The sequence below is a fragment of the Perca fluviatilis genome, chromosome 4 (assembly GCF_010015445.1).
Source record: "Perca fluviatilis chromosome 4, GENO_Pfluv_1.0, whole genome shotgun sequence".
Classification (NCBI taxonomy): domain Eukaryota; kingdom Metazoa; phylum Chordata; class Actinopteri; order Perciformes; family Percidae; genus Perca; species Perca fluviatilis.
In genome coordinates, this window is record NC_053115.1 from 11616526 (window position 1) to 11636523 (window position 19998).

The following is a 19998-nucleotide window of genomic DNA, read 5'->3' on the forward strand; positions in this document are numbered from 1 at the left end:
ATGAGCGCACTCCAGACAAGCTCTCAAGTGTGTTTTAACCCTGTGTAAAATGCCAACAGCCCTTCCTCTCATCCGCATGAAAAATGTGTGCTTTACTCTTGAGCTCTGAGATGGAGCCCATATACGATTCCATCAAACCCTGACGTGGATTCATTTGGATCAATTAGGGCCGCTCATTTATCAGGTGCGCGCTTTAAGTGATCGTTTCCAGCCCAGACCCCTCCTTTAGAGCGAGATCAGAGGCTGGAGCTTAATTCAATCCCACTGCCGCTTTAATTGACGAATTTAGCATTGTGCTGAGAGAAGCTGTCCATTTAGAATGAGGGATGTGCGGCTAAGGAAATAACTGGCCTCTTAATACCACACGAGAGCAAATAGGAGATTTGTCAACGTTGCCAACAAATGGAGGGAACGCGATTAGACAACGCTAGGTTAAGTTAGCATACAGTGCATAGACTCAGATAGCAGAACTGGAGGCTTTAGCGCAATGTTTTAAGTAAGTTATTAAGACACAGCAGAAGGGGTTTCAATACTGAACCAAAGAGCAGATGACATTACTGATGCAAGACAAATGAACACGTGGCAAGTTAGCCAAGCTCATTGTGTAGCTTGATGGTGTTTGTTAGCTCTGCAACGATCACTGTTTTGAATGTCAAAGAGTTTTTTTTTTTTTGTTTGTTTTTTTTGTTGTTGTTGGGGGGCCACCAATGGATCAGTGCTCATCAAAATACAGTACAGCACCAACTTAACACAGCAGGTAACAGGAGCCAAGCAGCGAACAGTACAATGTATAGTTAGTAGTTCACACCCAAACACCCTTCGACACATCTGTCGCTAAGCCCCGATTATAATCATTTTTATCTGTACTTTCATCTTTTACTCATGTCAAATCAACCTTGTTAGTGTACCAGTGACTTTGAAATAACGAGCAAAATATCAGCAGGTAACCACTGCCAACTTTCTGTGACTTTTATTATTATGCCCTTTGAAATAAAAGACGGCGCCATTATGTGTGGCACCCAGGGCCAGCAGTAGGCCCTGTCAGACAACCCCCTACTGCTCACTCTTTGGTCCCCCAAAGTAACCAGGGCCCCCCTGTCACGATCAGCCTGAGGATCTCAAAACATCTCTTACAGCCTGGGTGCAGACCCTTTTAAAAAGGAAAAGCCCACCCAGGGCCATTTGGGGACATTCGATAATTCTTCTTCTCTTGTCCAGGGGTGGGCTCCCTTTTTCAGACCCCCCAGTACCTCCTTATTTCTCCTTCCTGTCACTCGCTATCGGCGTTAGCCACTCAGAGGCTTTGAGCGGCTGTAGACACGCTCCCCGTATGGCCACGCTCATCATGCTAATTTAATCCGTTCATATTCAGATGCTAATCGAGCTGCGCTAGCTGGAGCAGTCGTGCTTTTTCAGGGCCCGACACAATGGGCTATGATTTCCTCCTCTCTCCTCTTCTCGGTCAGTTTGGAGTGCTAAATACAATCCGCTCCTCCTAGTGAGGCGAGTTTGACACTCCTACACTTGGCAAAATGAGTTATTTGTTGGCTACTATTTATTTCAAAAGAGTGTAAGTAAATGATTTAAAGGTCCTCTAGATACTATATCCCATAATTACTGGATGCCAAAACAAATTAAATCAAACTAAATTTGAGGGAGTTAAGAAAACACAGAGGGACTAGTATTAATGCACATAATTTTATTAACGCATGTCTGAATGTTTAGTTTATAGAAAAAGAAGGCGATCTGAATGTGCCTATCAATTGCGGCAATATTTGGAAAAAATAAAAACAACTTAATTCTAAAATTCTTTTAAATCTTTCCAACTGCACTTGTTTTCTCTGTTTTACCTTGGATCCAGTTTTTTTTTTTCCATTCTTTTCTGTCAAAGAAAACTGTACTCTCTCTGTCTTTGATATTTAATGCCCTTATTCTCCCAATTACTCTAAGAGCCCCCTCAATCACACAACAAATGACCCAGTCACTGCCAGTGCCACATTAACCATAGCGAGAAAAGGTGCTTCATATGGCTTTAAACAGACATTTAAATCCCAATTCATTGCCAGGCTTTGTCCCTATCTCTAATAAATGGGGGGGCTGTGGAATGGGAAAAAAGTGTATGGAAATATTTAATTAAGAAGCAATCATGGCCGTGGGTGATTTTCTATTTCAATCTCGCTAACCCTTAAACTGAAACAGTGGGAATTCTAATTAGATTAATACCACTATGCAAATGTATGGCATTTTTTTTAAAGGCCCACGACGTAATCAGTTGAGTAAATAAGCAGGAGGGGTGTGTTTTTTGGGATGGGGGTTGGGTGCCAATATGAAAGTGTAAACTATTAAGAAATATGATGGGGTGGGGTGGCCTCTAGCTCACCCAGTTCGCCCCATGTTGGCTGAGTCCTGCAGAGGCGCAGGTTCGAATCCGACCTGCTGCCCTTTGCTGCGTGTCGTCCCCCATCTCTCTCTCCCCCTTTCCTGTCTATCCACTGTCTGTACAGCAGACCCCCAAAAAATCTTAAAAAAAAAAAAGAAACATGATGGGGCAATCCAGTGCAGGGCTCATTCCTTGCCTTCCAAAAGGTAGCGTTAATCATACCAGTATACACAGTCCTGTATTAGACTGCAAAAATAGATGCGTGGGAATTCATGGAGGCACAGCTGATGAATATTGTTTCCGTTCGGAAATGTGTTTCTGCATGTTTTGAGAATGTCTGCAAGTGCCTGCAGTATTTTGAGTTTAAAGCCCATAAGGGAAAACTTGGCTCTGTAAAGAATGACCAAGCATCCTTGAAACAAGGCCTTGCATGTGACTGTGCGGGCCTGAAGTCATTACGCCAACGACATTACCAGTCTGATCTCATCAGACGCCACACACTGACGTCCGGGGGGCACAGCGGGTATGTGGGCCGGAGTGCCAGCTCTAAATGGGATTCTTATCCCAGCATCTCTCGTCGCCATCAGAGTCTCTGCCGAAGATGCAACGCGCCATATCTGTAACTTCATTAAACGTGTCCATTACATCACTGGGAGGCTGTATTAGATCAGCCCAGGGAGCGGATTTAATCAGAGTTCATTGGGGTAATATCTTCAAATGGGCGAATCTCTTGTCTGCGTCACTTCTGATATATTTCCTACACTTGGTGTGTGAGATCATTGCCATATTATGATCTTTAATGTGACATTACAATTTAATACAGCCATCAAGAGACTATGTTTCTTTTTTTTAACTAGTTGTTTTCTATTTTAACATGAAGCAATCTGAACTCACAGGACTTACATCTGACGCAAGACAAACCCTAGGCAGTAAAAGGCGTTGGGCGTTAGAGCAAACATCACAGGGTCCTTATGGGACATCATTTAACTGGGAGTTGACATTGTAAACCACCACACCCTTAACCAGCGGAGCTAATCATCGTTGTTGTGGTAGGGGATTTTCTGTAGGAGGGCAGGGAGACAGAGGTAGCTGGGTTAAAGGTCACAGTAACGGATTAGGTGTCTAAGACATTCAGGGCTTCAATGGGCTGTAAGTGACAGAGCGGGGGAGAGGTGTGTCTGTGCATGTCTATGTGCGTGTGTGTTTGAGGACAATCCTCGAAGGAGGCTCATCTAACATCCAGGGGGAAGCCAGGATAGAGCCCTGTGGTACCCCAGGGGCCTTCCAGCCATCTGCTGCCCCTAGGCTAATACCCCAGCAGACGCTTCAGCCTCCCCTGTATCAGCCGGGGATGGAGAGGAGGGAGGGCATCATGTGGGGTGGGGTGGAGGAGCTGGAGGATTCTTTTACCCCGGCAGGGTGCATCAGGCTCGTGGTAGGACTGACCTAGGGGTGTGGCTCGATGGGTGGTGGAGATTTTCAGCAGAAGGTGGATTAGGAGAGAGGCAGTGAACTGCGATTGGGCAGATAGCTGAGGGCATCTGGAGCGTGAAGGAGACTATCTCATCGGAAAAAGGCACAAGACTTTATTGACCATATCACAGTACTATTTGGCTTTGTCTTTCTTGTGTAAATAAGAACAAGACTGAGTATCTGAGTGCTCCAAAAAGCTGAAAGTACTTGTTTTAACAAGTGGGGAAGAGGCATACAAGTGGTTAGAGTCTGTGATTGGGAGGCATTACGGCAGACCATCGCATAATGAATTAATCATTGAAGTATCATTAGTGTGTGTCGTGGGTTATGATAATAAGACTAGAATTACCATCTCATATCCCAATCGTTTCTCATATACGGCATGTTCGATTTTTCACTCCAATGGTAACGCGAGCCTCCTGTGGAGGTCGGAGGCGGGTGGGGTATTTGTGTGTGTGTGTGTGTGTGTGTGTGTGTGTGTGTGTGTGTGTGTGTGTGTGTGTGTGTCTGTCTAACTGTATCTCTCATGGAGAGTAACATGAGACAGCCCATGGGGAGACAGGACAGAGAGACCATCTCTTTAAAGAGCAAGAGGGAAAAGACAAAAAGCAAATGACTATCAACCCAGAAATATTCAATCATTGTAACTTACGACTGATGGACACTGCAGTTGTAGAAGACAAAGTCGACACTGGCAAACTTCTTGCCCGTCTCCTTGGACTTCAGATAGAGCTTCACCACCCGCTTGTCACCTGCACCAAACGGAAAATAAATGTATTTAGAATATTACCATTCTCTAAATCTTTTAAAGTTTTAGAGAAAATATAACCAAAAAAGCTGAAACACCACAACCTAACAACTTTATTTATTCACAGGGAATAAATGTGACAAATAGAATGTATATTAAAACTATTTATTCATTGACACAATGTTGCACCTTAAATTTGAATTCCACTTGTGTGACCTCAACAGATAACACGCACACACAAAGAAACACTGTATCTTAGCAACACACCGCTCATGTCACACCCACAGTAGGGTGGCATTAAAAATAGCTGCACCAATCAGTGTTTGGATGCCAGGGCTGATGAGAACTCATAATGGGGCATAATGGGCTCAGTTGAAGAACTACTGAGATGTCGCTTTGAGGAAACTTAGAGCACACTATCTGACATGTTTTCAATGCTTTGAATAGGGATACCAAACAAGTTTTTATCGTTTGTGGCTTGACAGAATTGGACATGAAACAGGTGCATAATCTCTGCACAAAAAAAAAGAAGAAGATATTTTTAAATATAACGATAAACCACACTGAAGTCACTGCTTTGAAAAGAAGCTAAGAGCATAAGGTGTCGTTTAGATAGAAAAAAATTAAATAAAATGAAACTGACAACAGTGCGTAATGCATGATAATGGGAATTCAAAAACAGTTGTATTTTCAGTAGATTAATGTAGAATTGCGTTTGGGGCTTTGGAAGGGAATAAGCGATGACAAGGTATTCTGAATATAGACACACTAAACAACTCGTTTGGTAACATAAAAATTCTGTTCTAGCTCTCTGATTACAAAAAGAGCCTCTTATGAGGAGACACATCAGCCCATGGTGATGAACATACAGGATATACAGTGCTACAGACAGGCACAGGGGAGAGGGAAAATGAAGATGACAAAGAGAAAAAAGTGTCAAATGGAATATGGACTCCCAATCACCATAAGTACCATAAAAAGACTTCATTACTAAATACCTCAAATATATCACCCAAAATCCCCATATCCACACCCTGCTACCACCCAGTGACCTCACTATCCCGATGACTTCATCACCCGTCGCCCTTCCTGTGCCGACCTTTGTTCCTTGTGATGGGGATGATCTCCCGGACGGAGGGAGACAGGCAGAAGATGTGTCCACCCTGGATCTGTCCCTCTGTCTCCACGTAGTCCTCGAAGGAGCAGTTGACCCCTGCTGACAGATCAGGCACGTTACGAGCCTGGAGGACCAGCTAGACGGTGAGAAAGAGAGGGACAATCAGTACAAGATCAATGAAAGGACATGGTGTACATGGATTGTTATAAGATATGACATGAGGGTTAATGGGTGTTGGAGAGGGGTGGGGGTGGGGTGGGGGGTTGGGTGGGCGGATTAAAGCATGGGTATGAGTAAATGTGACAGCAGCAGGAATAAAGGGGGTGTGAGTGCTTGTGTGTGTGTATACATGTGTGAGTCGGTATGAGCAGCTATTACAGCAAGGTTATTGTGTTCGTGTTAATGTGCAGAGAGAAAGTGAGGCAAACTGTAATCAGTCAAACTTATGTGGTTACTTTGAGGAGCTGCTGACAGAATGAGAGCTCTCATGTGCACACACGCACACACGCACACACGCACACACGCACACACACACACACACACACACACACACACACACACACACACACACACTTACAGATTTCCATAACATCAATGTCAACAGTGAGAAAGGCAAGTTCCTAGTTAAATCTACATGTAGATGTTGTTTTATTGTTTAAATGTAAAACTGTGTAATGTCCACTACAATTAAGACATACCTGGACTTCAGACATGGTGACAGAGATATTTCTTGGCTGAACAGTGAGCTCCACACACTGCCTCTGGTCAGAGGCAAACCTCTGGGGCTCTCCGGCTCGTTCACACCGGTCCTTGCGTGAACAACTAGGGAGCGGCAGCAAGAGAGGAGGAGAAAGAGAGGACAGAGGGAAAGAAAAGGAGGAAGGGGGAAAATTAGGAGACGGATAAGAAGAGAGGTCAGGACAAAAGGAAGGAAAGAACAGATGAGTGAGACAAAAGATGAGGGGAGGAGAGAAGAGACGGAGAATATGAGCGACTGTTAAGCTAATATGACAATCATATTAAGATGACAAACATGCACAGCCATCACCGTCACGCAGAAATGGGAGCAATAACGGAAGACAAATAGGCTAATAGCTTTCCCCCAGCCATTACTGTAGGCCTTTACATCATTACCTTATTGGCCCCGACATTTGTGCAAGAAACGCTTAGCTATTTGAACATCTAGTCCCCCTCATCTTTTCAGTTTACAGCCCCACCCAAGTAAAACTTCTCATGAGATATACAGGCAATCGTTAAAGTTTCCCTGAACCGTAAAAATGATACAATTCCTACCAGCCGCATATCAATGGGGTCAGCAATTCCCCCCGCTTATTACGAGCCAACTGATTGTGCTAAAATTCAGCATACACCCCAGTATTGTGGCGGTTTTACTATTAGCTATTCATAATGCATTAGCTATCACTTCACCTTTGCGCTAACAACAACTGGTCCCGGTGGTGAGAGGAAAGTGCTGATGTGGCGTTTGGCGAGACATTAACAATAAGAGAGACGCAAAAAAAAAAAAGAAAAAATGCTAACTGCCTCCTCTGAGCAGCAGCTCCCCCATTCCCTTTTTAGTTAGCCTTCACTCGAGCTCAGCAAGAAAAAGCTGTCGCCAACCACTCCCCCGGGAGTCACTAACACACACACACACACACACACACACACACAAAAAGGTATGTACACGTTTTCTCATTATGGACCTCTTTTCCTTCTTCTGCTTCTCTGGTGTGTGACTGTGTGAATTTGTTTGAATAAAGTGTGCTCACTTCCACTGTTGATTGAAACTACCATGGCTTTTAATAAGATGTGGCTAAAAGCAGCTGAGGGCTGAAAAAAGGCTTATAAATAATTTGTCTATTAATACCAATTTGCCTGCAAGGGCCTCGGACAGATTTGGCAACGCTATCAGGTATTCAAGACACAAGGTCAAAATGTGCCCAACGGAAGGATATCACTGGATCACCATCATGAAATGAAAAAAATGGAGAAACACAGGTGGTGTGTGTGTGTGTGTGTGTGTGTGTGTGTGTGTGTGTGTGTGTGTGTGTGTGTGTGTGTGTGTGTGTGTGTGTGTGTGTGCCTTGAGGAAAGACAGGTTGGCGATATGTTTTGTAAGTTTAATTAACGCACAGTAAGATGGCATTATGCCAAATGCTTGAGGTGTTCCAATACTGGTTTAACATCCTGTCACCTTTTAATAACATGTAACTGTTCTCAGACTCTCCTGTGTGCATACAAACACACACCCTCAAGTCAAAGGGAGGAAATAGAGATTATGCAATTGCTCAAATACAAAGTTACTATGTATCACTAAACTTGTGACAGTGATTAGATTTATATTCTAAACATAACTACAAACCTCCACAATCTAATCCTAAACAGTCTCACTGAGTCTTTATTCTTGAAGCAAACATACGACCTAGTCCACAAACCAAACGCTAACACTAGAAGTGACTAATCATTAATCTGTTGCCAAGAAGTTCCTACATAAGTATTAAAAAGTACACTTGTAGTGAAACAAGTTCAACACACAGACACACACAAACAAGCTAAATACCACTAAGATAAATGGGAGTGTCAGTGACGCGGGCTGCCAAGCTGTGTTGTTATTTATGTGCCATTAACAGGTTTAGTCGGTTGACAGACTTCAAAAGGATAAATGCATCTCTACTGACAGGGAGCTTTCAAGTTGTAGAAGTTAGATTTCTTCTATGAATCATACTTATGTGACTAATTAAAAGGTGTTAGAGGCATTTTACTGAAGTTATAACAAGGAGTTTAAAAATAGTTCCCGAGGGCAACACAGGCCACATTCAAAGCAGCAACTGGCTGCCTACTTTTCTACTGTGTGCAGTGTTTAGGTTCTCTATACATTTCACGTACATGGTCAACACTTTATGAGGTAAAAAGAAAGAGTCAACTGTTTAAAAATGTACAGCAGTTCATTTAACAGTACTTCAACAATTCCATTTTAACGCAGCTCAGGAAGCGGAGGGGGCTGAGACACTTTAGTGTTCAAGATTTCAGTACAACTGAATTTCAGAAAATGGTAGTTCTGAATATCATGGTCTCTCTAAGATTCAGCGTGTTAAAGTCTTTACAAGGCATAATTAAATGTACAACCTAGTTACACTGAAAAAGTCTCAAATGAAAGTAACTATAGACATCTTCACGGTTGTAGACACCCACAAAAAGCCCCAAGGCCAGACCACACATTCATCCACAGTCTCCATTCTCTATAAGAGCTCTCAAAGGGAAAATGCACAGATGAGTGGTGATTGTGCCAGTTATTGTTTTTCAACGCTTTGACGCTTATTTCTGTCCTACATTCAAAAAACTCTGTTAACAGGGAATATATTTAAAAAAAACTGAGAACTAAACTGATACCTAATTCAGTGTCTAAATAGAGTAGATCTGATCACTGATCATCAGTTCAAGCCCTGATACTCTGACTTTTTTTTCAGTAGATAACTTGAAAATAACCCCTGGAAGAGCACAACCTAGATTCTGTTTTAGAGTGAATTTTCCCTTGGAGTGTCTGGGGTGACAAAAGGCTCCTGAGCTGAATGTGTAACCATTCATGTGGGTCCTTTCACTCCAACATGATCAACTGACACATCTAAACACTTCCTTCACAATTATCTACTATGCAATGGAAGGGTACCTGGGTAAATGAATGTGTGTGTGTGTGTGTGTGTGTGTGTGTGTGTGTGTGTGTGTGTGTGTGTGTGTGTGTGTGTGTGTGTGTGTGTGTGTGTGTGTGTGTGTGTGTGTGGTACTTACACATTGTGGAGGACACACCATCCACAGTGAGGGTCTCTGGAGCCCAAACACTCCCCACAAGTGGTGTACTGCTCACAGCTTTCCACTGGAACTCTCACCACCTGGGGTGGGGTGGGGTGGGGTGGGGTGGGGAGAGAGAGCGAGAGCGAGAGAGAGAGAGAGAGCGAGAGCGAGAGAGAACACATGAAGAAATAATTAGTATCCTTGTTGTAATCAAACTTGTAAAATGAGCATAATATTCAGCTGGATGGAGATGAGCATTTGACAGCTTATCAGACTGATTCAATTCAACGGTCAGAGTGTGTGTCTGTGTGTGTGTGTGTGTGTGTGTGTGTGTGTGTTGCTGAGATTGAAAGAGAGCTAGTCTGCGAGAAGTGTGCGTATATTTGTGCATGCGTGTGTTCCGGTGAGCGATTCCAGTCCAGCGGTGTGTGACAGCCTCCAGTGAAGCGTGTACAGAAGAGGCTTCGCAATGCATGCTGGGATACCTGACAGGTGGCTGTGGTAACAGTGCTGTGATTGACAGGTGACCTCAAAAACCAATGGGAGGCAGAGGAGCAGAAGGACAGACCCCCAGTGTGTGTGTGTGTGTGTGTGTGTGTGTGTGTGTGTGTGTGTGTGTGTGTGTGTGTGTGTGTGTGTGTGTGTGTGTGTGTGTGTGTGTGTGTGTGTGTGTGTGGTCATGTATGAGAGAGAGAGAGAGAGAGAGTGGATTAAAGTACAGAGCCTGTGCAACAAGACATTAGTGCATCCATGTGACAAGACTTGGTGTGTGTTTGTCAGTCATTCACAGCCAGACTGGATGTACGAGCTTGGTAATACGCTACATACAGTATGTTGCCTAAGAAACACAATCAAGTGCTTAAGTTAGCCCTCACTCCTGCTAAAGGTGATGACAGATGGTTCACAACATATCCCCAATGGGTCTGAAAGTGTGTGTGTATTTCAAGATATTCGCGAGAGATGTGAGTGTGTTTAACTGTGTGACAGACAGATTGCTAGCATATGCGTAGAATGCTAGTGTGCGACGAAGTAGGCATGTGTGTTTGCGCGCCTGTGTGTGCACATGTGGTGAAAGTGTCAGCGCCACATTCAACTTCTCTTCACCAACGGGCCCCAAGTTGATGAGTCGCTTGATCTCCCTTTGTGTGTGTGTGTGTGTGTGTGTGTGTGTGTGTATGTGTGTGTGTGTATATATATATATATATATCAAATTACCACAGCAGGCTAGTTTTAAATCATGCAGCAGAGAGTGAGCCAGCTGATCAGTAAGTAACAGCATTCAACAACCCTACCCTTGGGTAACACTATTATAGCGTGGACCCCGTCCAAGTGGTATGTGGGGACTAAAGCAGTGACTGGCCCAGTGGGGCCTGAGGGTAGGGATGGGAGGTGAGTGACAGAGAAATGTATGGAGGAATAAGAAAAAGAAAAAAAAGAGAGCAGAGGCCTGAGGTAGGAGATAAAGCTGGTTCACTGCAGGACGGAAACCAGGCGGACAAAGGAACGCAGCGCTGAAATATTAAACTCAGGCCGGGATTCCTCTGTGAGCTTTAAGTACAACGCAGATATGAGATAGGTATGACATGGTGGAACTCATTTATGCTCTGAAATATCTTGTATCAGACCGGCCTCGGGGCTTTTCGACATAGCAATACTGCTCAAGCAATGGGCAGACAGACAAAAACACTTGACACTGTGTGCCAACAATCCCCCTTTTTTTCTTTTCTAGATTTCCTTTTCCCCACTATACATTTGGTTATTTCCATTACTATCTATGCTCCTTCTGCTACTTTATCTGCCCCACAATCTTCTCTCCAAGATTCATCCTTCTCTAAGCATCCCATTCATTCAGTCTACAGACTTCAGTACAGTAGCTTTCTAGCTGGCTAGCCGCCCAGAGAGAGAAAGACAGATGAAATGATGCAAACGAGCAATGGTGGGGACCTGAGGGGGAAGAGAATGAGGTGGTCATCTACTAAAAGCGCTGGCTGGATGGATGAATAGAGGAAAAGAGAGGTGTAATGGGAGACACACACTGGGAGAATCGTTGAGGACATTGTGCTGAGTAGATGGGATATGGTGTCAGACGGCTGCTATGTGTCATTGTCAGAACGAGTGTGAGTCTAGTTTTCATCTGAAAGGAGAGCTGAAAGAAGGATGGAACAAGGGATTGGTGCGTCTTAGATAATATGAGGATGACAGAGGGGGAAAATGAGTGTGAATGAATGTGCAGATAATGGATAAGTGGACAGGATGTCTTTCAAATAGTTTATGATTTAACAAAAAAAAGACAAAATGGAGAGAAGGAGCAAGAATGGCCTGTTGCTCAAAATCATCACGGACGCAGACCAATTCCTCTCTTCTCCATAAATCATCATGACTGTGATAAAGGACAACGGTCCACATAAATCATACCAACTCTAGAGGTCCTTGGTGAGCTAGCATAACCTTATCACTGCCCTGTGTAACGATAGATATATGGACTATTGTAACTAATTGTTCCCGTACTATTAGTAGTAAAGACACTATGGGCTCTATTCAGTGGGAGTGGCATACAGCTGTTGATGTGGTAGGGGACTATGATGGTTGTTTTTCCCAGTGGGGATATAAAATGCTTTACTGAAGCCGGGAATGCACTTGTATAACCGCATGTAGATCGAAAAAATCTGTGCCTGCATGTGTGTTGGGAATACTGCTTACCCACAGACCCACATATACACACTCCCTCGCTGTCTCCCTCCTTCTGTCTCTCTCGATGGCTCTTTTAATGAAAGCCAATTCCCGACAGTGTGCCACATTACTCCTTTAAATGACCTTATAAACCAAGGCCCCCATCTCCTCTCTCTTGCCATCTCCTTATTTACAATAGCATCCACCGCTGTAACTCAATTCTCCTTCCTCGCTCTCTCTTCCCGTGTTGTCAGCCCTCTACCCCGACCATATCGCAACGCCATGACATCTCTTTTCTGCTATAAACTTTCCACCTTTCCTCTCCAATCTGTTTTTACAGAGCGCTATCACCTGCCTTTAAACGTCCAGCTAACAGGCTTTGCGACGGTCACCCCCAAAACCCAAAGGACCTGTAAAGCTTTCAGCGCAGCTTTTCATTGATTGTTAAATCTTCAGACATAAAAGGATCAGCCTTGTTGCGGCTTCTTTTTTTAACATTCAAACACAGGGGGAGTCTATAGTAGAGGAGAAGAGGAGCGGGGCGTAGCGGAGATGTCTACCAGAAGACAGCCTCTTTTACGGGTTACACCGTCTGTGAGCCAAGGGGAAGAAATCACAGTTTATTTTCAGTTATTTTCAGATTCTGCATGAGACCCTGCATCATAAATTAGCAACACCCATGCCTCCTTGAACAACTACCATGGAACCTCTTGCGCTTAACACTTAACACCTAATTTTGACTGAATTGTGCAGCTCAGCAACAAATGGCAGTGAAATTTGGTTTTACTGCAAAGTTCACAAGGGTCAAAGTGTAGGACATCACTTTAAGGAAAGAGCGCACATACACAATCAGCTTTCCATAGATACATACAAAACTGTGTGCATTTGGGGTAAAAAGTTACTTCAGTTTGCAGAGAAAAATCTCATAAACTTGTGGCTCTTTTTATTGCTCCTCTCCTTCTACCCAAACCTTACTCTGTAATCTTAACTAGCTGTGGTTGAGCAGAAAAAAAGTCCAATTTAAACTAAAAAATTTGATTTAACCAGTAGCTGACAGAATGAGCAGACAGCAAGGGGAGGAGGATGAGGAAGATGAGGAGAGGTTATAACCTGTCAGCATGCCTCCATCATTCCTCTATCGCCTCCTCGCAGTAAACTGACATTAACCACACCGGCATTATTCGTCAATCATCTTCTTGTGGTCTAATCTGTGCTGGCAGTTAACACCCATGTGCATGAAAAAAAAATAATCTATATCTACCAGCACAGCCACTAAATGCCCCAGAATGACACTGACTATCACAGAGAAATGAAAATAAAAAGACCGATACAACTGGACTTGTTTGTTAGGGTGCAACTGTAGCTCATTACTACGGATGTCACTAGAACCGGTACTTTGGTACCAAAATTCAAAAAATGTGACAGTACTAATTTTTCAGCAGTACCATAGGTACTGGGGGATGCAATCCTTCCACACCTGACAGGGGCAGTATATAAGCCTAACGTTACAAGTGTTCTTGTCTGACCAGCACAGAAAACATAGAGAGTAAAAGAATGGACACAGCAACGCCTTAGACTTCGACGGAGACCAGTGAAGTGAATTAGAAGCACTTTTCCGGTGATGGCTGAGTGTACTTCGTTCCAGGAAACCCGGAACTCGTGTTTTCACAACCTTCTACCCGTGAACGTGCCCTGGAACGGCAGTCAAACCCGTAACTTACTACTCGTGAACCCGTACCAGATAGTTGTACTCCCAGTTACAGTTTTTGACGTCTCACATACATAAACAACAATGGCGACCCCTGTTGATGCTGTACAGGCGCTGGTGATTAACAGTGAGAAATAGAAATAAATAGACAAATAGGCAACGTAAAGTAATTCCGCACATTGTAATCAAAACAATACACATACGATTGTTTACTACTACAGGTTATGTTTATTAAATTAAGCCCAAAATATGTCAACGACTAGAAATCGCTAGTATCAGCTAGCGCTAGCTAACGTCAACGTTAAGTAGCCGCTAGCCAACGCTAGCTAGAAGGGTTTGTGGTGAGATACAAGGTAATGGAGCCTTTTATACATTGTCGTGTTTCTTTAGAAATAAACAATGGACAAATAGAGTCTTTAAACTCTTCACTTGGAGCTCCCAAACATAATGTAAGCCTGTTTCTCTCTGTCGGTCACAGCCTAACGTTAGCTCCGTTAGCTGACATTAGCTAACTTTAGCGCTTGTTTTAGTGGACCTCTACAGTTAATGTCAGTTAGAAAGATAAAACAAAAAGGACACTGAAAGAATTAGTGATATGACACTGTCCCAACCCCCCAATTGGTCATTAGAAATGGTAGTTCTACCGAGTAGTGGTCCGGCGATCCCTAAGGCGTAGTGCAAAAACATGTCTCTCAACAGGGTGTCCATGTAAGTGAGCCAGTTCTCCCAGCGCTGGAATACCTGCTCAGGAGGCGCTGTATCAAAGGCTGGGTTAGCATGTGTGCATTGACTGGATTGTAAGGGGCTTAGGAGATCAATGACTGGCTAGGAGCTCGAAGTGTTGACTGATTGGAGATAAGCAGCAAAGCAAACAAGACTCGGAGAGAGTCTGGCACCGAAAAGTAGGAGAGGTGCTGAAGGACGGGTGAAGAGAGGGAGGATGCGCAAAGGTTGTGTAGTAGGACAAATTGTGAGGAAAAAAGTGAGGAAAAGCAATCACATCATTGTGCTCCATCGAAAAATCATCTGCTGTCACGTTCAATTTGCTGAATTGTGCCCTAATACTAAATCGCTGTTACACTGCAGAGACGTTATTGACAGATCTGGCCATTGTGGTCAACTTAAATTGTTTGCTGCTGACCTGTTTTAGTGAATTAGGTCTTTATGTGTCACAGCAGAAGAAAATAGTGCCCACTGTGATAGCTGTAATCTCTTGCTTTCGCTCTCAAAACTCGCTCCCTGCAGAATGTTTTTGCGCCCACTGTCCTCCCTGCCTTTCTCAGCATCTTTATCTCTCTTATATTGCGTTTTGTCTGCCATTTCTCTTCCGATCAGCTCTCCTTCTCTTTTGCCTCTTTAATTTATCTTTTTATCCTCTTTCTTCTGCACTGGGCTCAATTATTCATTTGCTCCATTGTTTTTCCTCTTCTGAAATACTGATCTCTTCTTCTATACTCCATGCCAGTGAATACAAGAGGCTGATCAAACAGCTTATTGATTTGTCCTTTGTGTATGCACATATCGTGAGTTCAACGCCATTTAAGTTGACAATTCAAATTCACTTCTCCTTGGAGACTGCTATGACAACATATATACAGTACACACAACACACACACACAACACACACACACACACACACACACACACACACAACCTCTAAAAAAAGTAACATGATAGATTTCCTTGTCCTTCATAATGTTGAATACTGATAATTGTGTATTAAGTGCTGAAGTAATACCATCTGCAAAAATAACCTCAAGAAAAGTCAAAAGAATTTGTCACTTTTTCCTACAAAAGTAGAAAGAATAAAAAAGTTTGTATGAAACAACTGCAACAATTAGGACTGGCTACACAAACAAAATAAAGAGATAACCTAGAATGAGTAAAAAAACAACAACTTTGAGAAATAAATATGTGATCACTCATCACATGGACATTCCCATTAACTCTTCTAAAGAGAGCTAATAGCAAACTATAGGTCAATACACTTTCTCACTCTTTGTGTAGCAATCTGTCCATAATACTCTGGCCCTCTTGTGAGAGAGAGACTAACAGAAAGAGAGAAGAGAGAGAAAGTGGAATAAGAGCGCAAAAGAGGAAAACTGAGACAGAGACAAAGGACGAGACAGAGATTGAAAAACTGCAGAAAATAAAGAATTGGAACAAAGACACTGTAGAGAGAGAGAGAGAGAGAGAGAAAGAGGTAAATGTGACCAGCTAAGGTAGACAGGCCTAGGGGTCGTCTAATTAAGTGAGGATGGGAGAGGCCGGCGGTCTGGTAAATGACTCTGTCACTTTAGTAAATGGACTTGGTGAGGAGTGAGGTGCTACACAGCTGGCATTTCCATTAGCACTGCCAGGCGACCCACCACCATATCCACATACAGAGAGAAACAGAGGAGAGAAAGAAAGAAAGAAAAAAAAAAAAAAAGAGGACAAATGCTGCTTTTCTTTATTTGCTCTCACAGGAGTCGCTGTGTGGAAGTCATGGCTGGTAGTTGTTTCGATAGATAGGGATTGTTGAAAGCTGGCAAAGAACTGAGCAGAATAAACACAATTTGTCCGACTGACTTTGTGCCAATATGTATGTTGTCATTCAAAATTACTGCCAGGACGATTAACAGGAGCTTTTGAAATATTAAAATTGCAAATAAGAGAGAATTGATTGAGACAAATCAATGCACTTTTTCTTTTTTTTTTAAGATTCTTTTTGGGCATTTTAGGCCTTTGTTTATATAGGACAGCTGAAGACGTGAAAGGGGAGAGAGAGGGGGAATGACATGCAGCAAAGGGCCGCAGGGCGGAGTCGAACCCGCGGCTGCTGCGTCAAGGCGTAAACCTTTATATATGGGCGCCTGCTCTGCAAGGTTGAGAAGAAAAAAATTAACTGAAGGAAGAAAATACTTTATAAACTAAGACAGACAACCATGATTTCTGTAAGAGACAGATACTTGACTTGGGCGTTATGATTATTATTAGTCAAGTAATCAATAAGGCAGAAAATTAAAGGGGTAAGTGCAACAACCTAGTACTGCAGATTGTTCAAAGGTGATGCAGCAGAGGAAGAGATGTCCTGACTCTCTTTAGTCTCTATTATGGATCAAACTTTAAACATGCTGGATCCTACATTTCCCATAACGCAACTAAACGGCATCTTTCATTAGACTCTCCTTGCCTGGTAAATGCCAAACTATTTTGAGCTTCATGCTTCTAGTTTGGAACAAAGCCTTTCCATAAGAAAATGTTAGTCTCCGAGCCCGAGTAAAGACATGCCTTATCACATCATTAGGGTTATTTTTTTTCTCCATTTTTGACAAAGTCTAGAAAATAAAAGCCAAAGAAGACCTCACACGCAGGCTGAGTAGCACTCCTTATGGCGAGTAAACTGATCTCCATGCCCCTTTAATCTTCAGCAAATTTGATAATGGATTGATTTCGCTTAAATCATTTATCTAGCAAAAATGGCAACATTTGCCTCTTTCAGCTTCTCAAATGTGAGCATTTGCTGCCAAGCTAAATCTCTGTAGGTTTTAGACTGAACAAAGCAAGCACTCTGAAGAAGTCACCTTGGGTTGAGGAAACTCGTGATAGATGTTTATCTTTTTTTCTTTTTCTCCACATTTTTATAGACAAATAGATTCACTGAAATTTGTTTTTATAAAATATATGACATTTTTTTTTTATTATTTATGTAAATGTCTTTCCAACTGTATTTATCAGTATCATGTTCTTTATTTTTGTGATTTCCAACAGTGACTGGAAGTATCTTTTCGTTCTTTTTCGCGTTTCCCCATTCGATACTTCATAACGGAGTCTGACGATGCCTGCCGTGCATGAATTTGAAAAGAAATTTGACTTTTAAAATGTATTGATTTAAATTCAAAACAACTCCCTGTGCGGTCACACGTGAGCGACACTTCACTGTTCTTCCAAGTGTGACAGGTGGTTAAGGCACAGAACCGAATACAGCGGCGTGCCACTTGGAGAGGCTCTGCGGGCCATGCCGGCTTTTGATTGGCCTCATCCAATGACAATCAGTCAAGACCACATCTTCCCGCCCCAATCACTGTCAAGCAACAGGAGGACCGATTGCACAGCCGATTGATAGTGATTGAGAAGAACGGGGAGGAGGGGGAGATGGAGGGAGAGGGAACCATTAACCTCCCTATCCATCTCACCCTCTTTTCTAACCCTATCAGTCTGCTCTATCACGCCATCCTTTGGGAAAAGACAGCGGAGTAAAACAGAGTGAGATGAGAGAAAGACAGAGCTATCTAGTGACAGCTAGACTTCCATTAGGACTGATAGCATCACGCCAAAGACAAGTGTCTGAGCCCACTTTTCTGATGGGGCACGCACACATCTAATCGAGTACATACTCTCTTTTTTTTTAAGGGAAAAACCACAAGAGAGAAGGATACGACTGGAAAGAGGGAAGTGAGAGAAAAGGGCAGGAAACGCAATTAAGAGAAAAAGAGAGAAAAGTGAAGTTGGAAACCATCCCTCTCTGGCTAATGATGGGATCTTGGTCAGTCTCCTCACATATCTGCCACTGTTAGAAGGAATGAGCATCTCTTGACTCATTTGTTTTCTTTCTCTTCTTTCATCATGTCACAGAAAGGAGGGGAGTAGGGCTGCAATTAACAATTGTTCTTATTATTGATTCATCTGCAGATTCTTTTCAATTAACCAGTTCATTTTCCTCACTACTCTTGCAAATTTGACTGTTTTTATACACACAGCCAATGTCGGAGTACAGACATTTGCCGTTACAAAAAAGGACAGGGGCTCTATAAATGTGGACATCTACATACATGTTGAGTGTGCACTAATGTATGAGTAACATTATTGTGTATGTTGTGTGTGTGTGTGTGTGTGTGTGTGTGTGTGTGTGGTCACGTGGTCATGTATGAGAGAGAGAGAGTGGAAGACCGATTGCTAGCATATGCGTAGAATGCTAGTGTGCGACGAAGTAGGCATGTGTGTTTGCGCGCCTGTGTGTGCAATGTGGTGAAAGTGTCAGCGCCACATTCAACTTCTCTTCACCAACGGGCCCCAAGTTGATGAGTCGCTTGATCTCCCTTTGTGTGTGTGTGTGTGTGTGTGTGTGTGTGTGTGTGTGTGTGTGTGTGTGTACGTGTGGTCATGTATGAGAGAGAAAGAGAGTGGATTAAAGTACAGTGCCTGTGCAACAAGACATTAGTGCATCTATGTGTCAAATTACCACAGCAGGCTAGTTTTAAATCATGCAGCAGAGAGTGAGCCAGCTGATCAGTAAGTAACAGCATTCAACAACCCTACCCTTGGGTAACACTATTATAGCGTGGACCCCGTGGTATGTGGGGACTAAAGCAGTGTATATGTATATGTATATGTATGTGTATGTGCTCGGTCCTGTGCTGAGGAAGGTGCTATAATGGTTTGAACTCTTGTAATTGAGTGCCACCTGCACCAGCACTTTTCCCTTCTAGTCACTGTACTCCTTTCTACGCCTCGCTGCACCAGGTCTATTAACATTTACATAACAATGACCACCTCCTTGCTCAACGTGTGTGTGTGTGTGTGTGTGTGTGTGTGTGTGTGTGTGTGTGTGTGTGTGTGTGTGTGTGTGTGTGTGTGTGTGTGTGTGTGTGTGTGTGTGTGTGTGTGTGTGTGAGACACACAGATACTCATTCAAGCTTTAACACTGTCAAGAAAAAGATGAAGCTGGAGCTGTGCTCATAAATCTAAATGAACAGGTCGGACGCTTAGTGGGATCAGTAACTGAATGAAACCGAAGAAAATACATAATAAAAAACTGGGGAATCCTCCTCTTCTAAATCTGTTCAAGCATTTCTAACAAAATCACATTTCCTGCGTGCTACACGTACAATCGGAGTGATGAAACTAAGTGTCAGCCTGGCTGATGTTTAAACGCCGCATAATGCACTTGTTAACTCCGGGAGTTCTATAGTCAGCCAGAGTTTGATAAATTATGGAAAATAAATCTTTGAGCTACTTAGAACTGACTGATTAGCTGTATCCAGTTCACTAAAATGTCAGTCTTGATTGATACAACCAGCTGCTTATTATGTGCGCTGATGTCAGTCTGTGCTAATGTGTTTGCTAACGAG

General features: G+C 43.0%; 1 protein-coding gene across 2 annotated transcripts in view; it reads right to left on the bottom strand.

The window, feature by feature from the left end:
• LOC120557709 (plexin-A1-like) overlaps positions 1-19998 on the bottom strand; it is a 207587-nt gene that overhangs the window by 85123 nt on the left and 102466 nt on the right. For both annotated transcript variants that reach the window (XM_039798261.1, XM_039798260.1), the window contains exons 6-9: positions 9505-9605; positions 6417-6540; positions 5701-5854; positions 4506-4605 (exon numbers count right to left, since the gene is read on the bottom strand). In XM_039798261.1, the coding sequence (XP_039654195.1) occupies positions 4506-4605; positions 5701-5854; positions 6417-6540; positions 9505-9605 (479 nt within the window). The remainder of the gene's footprint in view (positions 1-4505; positions 4606-5700; positions 5855-6416; positions 6541-9504; positions 9606-19998) is intronic.